Source organism: Limanda limanda, chromosome 8, assembly GCF_963576545.1.
Source record: "Limanda limanda chromosome 8, fLimLim1.1, whole genome shotgun sequence".
Taxonomy (NCBI): domain Eukaryota; kingdom Metazoa; phylum Chordata; class Actinopteri; order Pleuronectiformes; family Pleuronectidae; genus Limanda; species Limanda limanda.
The window spans coordinates 23,934,789-23,939,061 of NC_083643.1; the positions used below are offsets into that span (position 1 = coordinate 23,934,789).

Genomic DNA, 4,273 nt, shown 5'->3' on the forward strand with positions numbered 1-4,273 from the left:
TCTTTGACTACTGTTGGATATTCATATTTAATGATGTGTCCATATTTACTATTAAATGGGTTCATACTGTTGTTGTCAATGTTAGAATGTCTAGGTCTATCCCCCTAAATTTAAGATTTTTTTTCCATATCTCCCAGCCCTACACGGTAGTATGTAGGCAGTGATGAATACAGAGTTTGAAATAGACATATCTATTTATTTTCATAGTCGATCGAGTAAAAATGGTGCTCATAATTATCCTCAAATTGGCAAGATCGATCTGAAGAACCAGCATTGAAGAAAAAATTATGGTTATTCAAATACAAGTTTATTAATATGGTACATTTCATTAAGCCACATAGAAGATCTACTACATGAGTTGGTATCTCCCCTGCAGATTATAGTTGCAGGATGACCAGATAATTTATCATCTTCAACAACACTCAATTTATATATCAATCAATCACCTGCTTTGCAAGAATATGGCCTCTCACCAGTGTGACTTCTCACATGCATTTTCAAGTCATTATTACGTGCAAAGGTTTTCCCACATGTTTGGCAAGAATACGGCCTCTCACCACTGTGAACTATCATGTGGGCTTTCAAATCACCACTACTTCCAAAACATTTCCCACAAGTTTGGCAAGAAAATGTCTCATCTGTGTGAGTTCTCATGTGGACGTTCAATTGACTTCTTTCTCCAAAACTTGTCTGACAGGTATCGCAAGAATAAGGTTCCTCATCTTCTGTGTGTCTCCTCATGTGTGCTGCCAAATGCCCACGTTGACCAAAACCTTTCCCACATGCTTTGCAAGAAAATGGCCTCTCACCAGTGTGAGTTCTCATATGGGTTTTCAAGTCTTTTTTACGTGCAAAGGTTTTCTCACATGTTTGGCAAGAATACGGCCTCTCACGACTGTGAACTTTCATGTGGGCTTTCAAATCACCACTACGTCTAAAACATTTCCCACATGTTTGGCAAGAATACGGCCTCTCACCTGTGTGAATTCTCTCGTGGACGTTCAAATCACTCCTACGTCTGAAACCATTCCCACATGTTTTGCAAGAATATGGCTTCTCACCTGTGTGGATTCTCATGTGGTTTGTCAATGTACTATTATCTGTAAAACTTTTCTGACATGTTTGGCAAGAATATGGCCTCTCATCTGAGTGAATTCTCATGTGGACATTCAAATGCCCACAGGTTCTAAAAAGTTTTGCACATGTTTGGCAAGAATATGGCTTCTCATCTGAGTGAATTCTCATGTGGACAGTCAAATGCCCAGAGGTTCTAAAAGGTCTTGCACATGTTTGGCAAGTAAATGGCTTCCCGCCTGTGTGAATTCTCGTGTGGATTTTCAAAAGCCGACAGTTTAAAAAACGTTTTCCACATGTTTTGCAAGAATATGGCTTCTCATCTGAGTGAATTCTCATGTGGACAGTCAAATGCCCAGAGGTTCTAAAACGTCTTGAACATGTTTGGCAAGTAAATGGCTTCTCGCCTGTGTGAATTCTCTTGTGGATTTTCAAAAGCCCACAGTTTGAGAAACGTTTTCCACATGTTTTACAAGAATATGGCTTCTCATCTGAGTGAATTCTCATGTGGACAGTCAAATGCCCAGAGGTTCTAAAACGTTTTGCACATGTTTGGCAAGTAAATGGCTTCTCACCTGTGTGAATTCTCGTATGGATTTTCAAAAGCCCACAATTTGAAAAACGTTTTCCACATGTTTTGCAAGAATATGGCTTCTCACCTGCGTGAATCCTCATGTGGACTTTGAAGTAGACCATCCCAATAAAACGTTTCTGACATATTTTGCATATATAAGGTTTCTCACCTGTGTAGTTTCTCAGATGTATTTTCATTTGATGTTTATACATAAAACCTTCACCTTTGTCACATTTGAAAGAATTTCCACCACTATGAGTATCAGCTGTAATCTCTGATATGTAAACAGTTTTACTGGGACTTCTGTTTCCATGAAGACTCTTCTGTGGGTTTGGTTCTTCATTTCTAGTTGATCCTGATTCCACATGTTTTATTCTGTTCTGATCTTGACTCTCAGCTACAGTAGAGTTGTGAGAGAAGAGCTGGTGCTCACTCTCTGATTCTGGTTCTCTGGGATCACTTTCCTCATAATCAGGAGTCAACATTACGGTATCAGTCTCCTGCTTCAGTACGAGCTGCTCTCCCTCCGGACGGATGCACATTTCCTCCTGTTCCCCTTTAATTTGTCGTGGCTCTGGGTTCTCTTGGTCCAGACTTGAGTTCCTCTCCTGATTACAGAGCTGCTGGTCAGAGAAAACCTCCTCCTTATTACAGGCATGCTGCTGTGGGAGCTCTGGAGGAACAAAGAGCCACAAGACAGAGGATACAACTGGGATGATAAAATAAAAGACAATATAGTTTCATATTTGTTAATTACTGTGAAAGCTGAGTAACAATATTAACTGCTTCTCCAGTTTTAGCTCCACATATTGTTGTGTAAGAGTTTAATATTTTCATTGAATAATTAATGTTGTTTGAAACAAACATTCAAATTTATGAAGTAAATTATAAAGCAATAAAAAAATTAAGGAACATGTAGTGTTTTCTCCATCCAGACCATATAAGGTCAGGTCCGTATAAAGAACCAGTCCAGGTTCAGATGTTATTGATCTGGACCTGGTGTGATGTGGTCTTGACATGAAAGTAAACAAGCTTCCTTATTTTAAAATAGAATACATTTTCACAAAGATGAAGTATGTTCTTAAGAGTGATTTGCTTCTTTGTGATAATCTAGGCCTGATTTGAACAATCTGAGTCTATTGTTCCTTGGCTGAGTATTGTTTTTGCTGTATCTTTGAAATAAATTGATTTTATCATTTAATATTGCAGGTATTTGTTGAAACTTTTTTTATATAATCTCAACTCATAATTTTGATTTGCTTACTTCATGAACAAACATGCATTTTGTATTTTATACACCAATTCTACATAATGTATATGTAGAATTGTCCAAAAATGACCCATACAGTATGTACTCCCTACAGAGCACCTGCCATTCATTTCACATGACTGATTCTGCACAACTGATGCATGCAAGACTTTAATATGCACAAAAGCTGTTGACTTCATTTCTTACTAGCTACCCATAGCTAGATCAGTCTTATTGTGGTTGCACATACCGATCCTGTGTAGCTTTATTTCAGGTTTCAAAAGGACGTCCAGCAGTCTGCGCTGGCGAGCGACCTCTTCTTCGTACTGGACGATGGTTTTCTCAAACACTGTGAATATTTCTCCAGCAGCCGCAGTGAGCCGCTCACTGATGAAGCCTCTCAGGCACTGAACCGAAGACATCACTGCTCCGTCAACTACTTGAATATTTACCCGAGACACGACCACTCGATTGTCTTCCAGCTAACAGCTAGCACCGAGGTAACGCTGCTAGCGCTGTCTCGACTTCCGGTCTGTGTCACACTGCGAAGGTCCGACAGAGAGACAGGGTACAACTTTTTATCCCTATGTATTAAGTGTTCATAGCGCCTCCTTCTGATAGATGTTAGAACCTGCACCTGTACATTCACGCCAATGCTGGAGTTTAAAATTCGATTCTATGAGTTGAAATACAGAGTTAAATCATAGTGACAGAATTCAACATGACATAAATCAGTCATCATATATGTTGGTATCACATACTGTATATATAGATGTATGACAGAACTCCACTCCCTCCAGTTTTACACAAATGGAGGTCAATTATGTTGGACACTACATTCTCTCGCACGTTTGACGTTAGTTTGAGTCAGAGTCTGCACAGTAGTGATCGTGGTGTGGAGCCACAGGGTTGAGGGTTAAACTGACTCGAGGCTAAATTAAAGGGAATCGGGGAAGCCAGGAGAGTTTCAGTACGGAGACTTGGCTTTTATGGTTCAACCAGGACAGAGGGGATCACAGCCAAATCCCAGAAGTTTAGACCGATTTCGAAATCCTTCATCAGGCTCCAGGGATCAGCTCATTTGCCTCTGTCCAGGGAGATTGTGTAAACAAAACCAGCCAGTTCTTGGATCAACAGCCACCTCCCTCAGCACATATATCCAGAAACAAATTTTTGTGATCTCCTTCCTTCAGACACTCTCACTCCTCAGTTCTCTTCTATGCTGGCTTTGTTTGATTTCCCTCCTTTGGCGAACAGGTTTGTCCAATTTAGGGGGAAGAAGAACATCTTACTGTGTGGTGGCTCAGGTGTACGAGAGGCTGGTCTGAATGCAATAACCTTTATATGTTTCCTCCTCCTTAGTATGGCCTGTATAA

At 40.1% G+C, this 4,273-nt stretch overlaps 1 protein-coding gene across 1 annotated transcript; it reads right to left on the bottom strand.

Moving 5' to 3' along the window:
* Positions 1-285: 285 nt before the first annotated feature.
* Positions 286-3,400, bottom strand: LOC133009340 (zinc finger protein 883-like). Its single transcript, XM_061076821.1, has 2 exons — positions 3,148-3,400; positions 286-2,321 (listed from the first exon to the last, which is right to left on the bottom strand). The coding sequence occupies exons 1-2, from the start codon at positions 3,317-3,319 to the stop codon at positions 439-441; spliced, it is 2,055 nt and encodes a 684-aa protein (XP_060932804.1). The 5' UTR covers positions 3,320-3,400; the 3' UTR covers positions 286-438.
* Between the last annotated feature and the right edge of the window lie 873 nt (positions 3,401-4,273).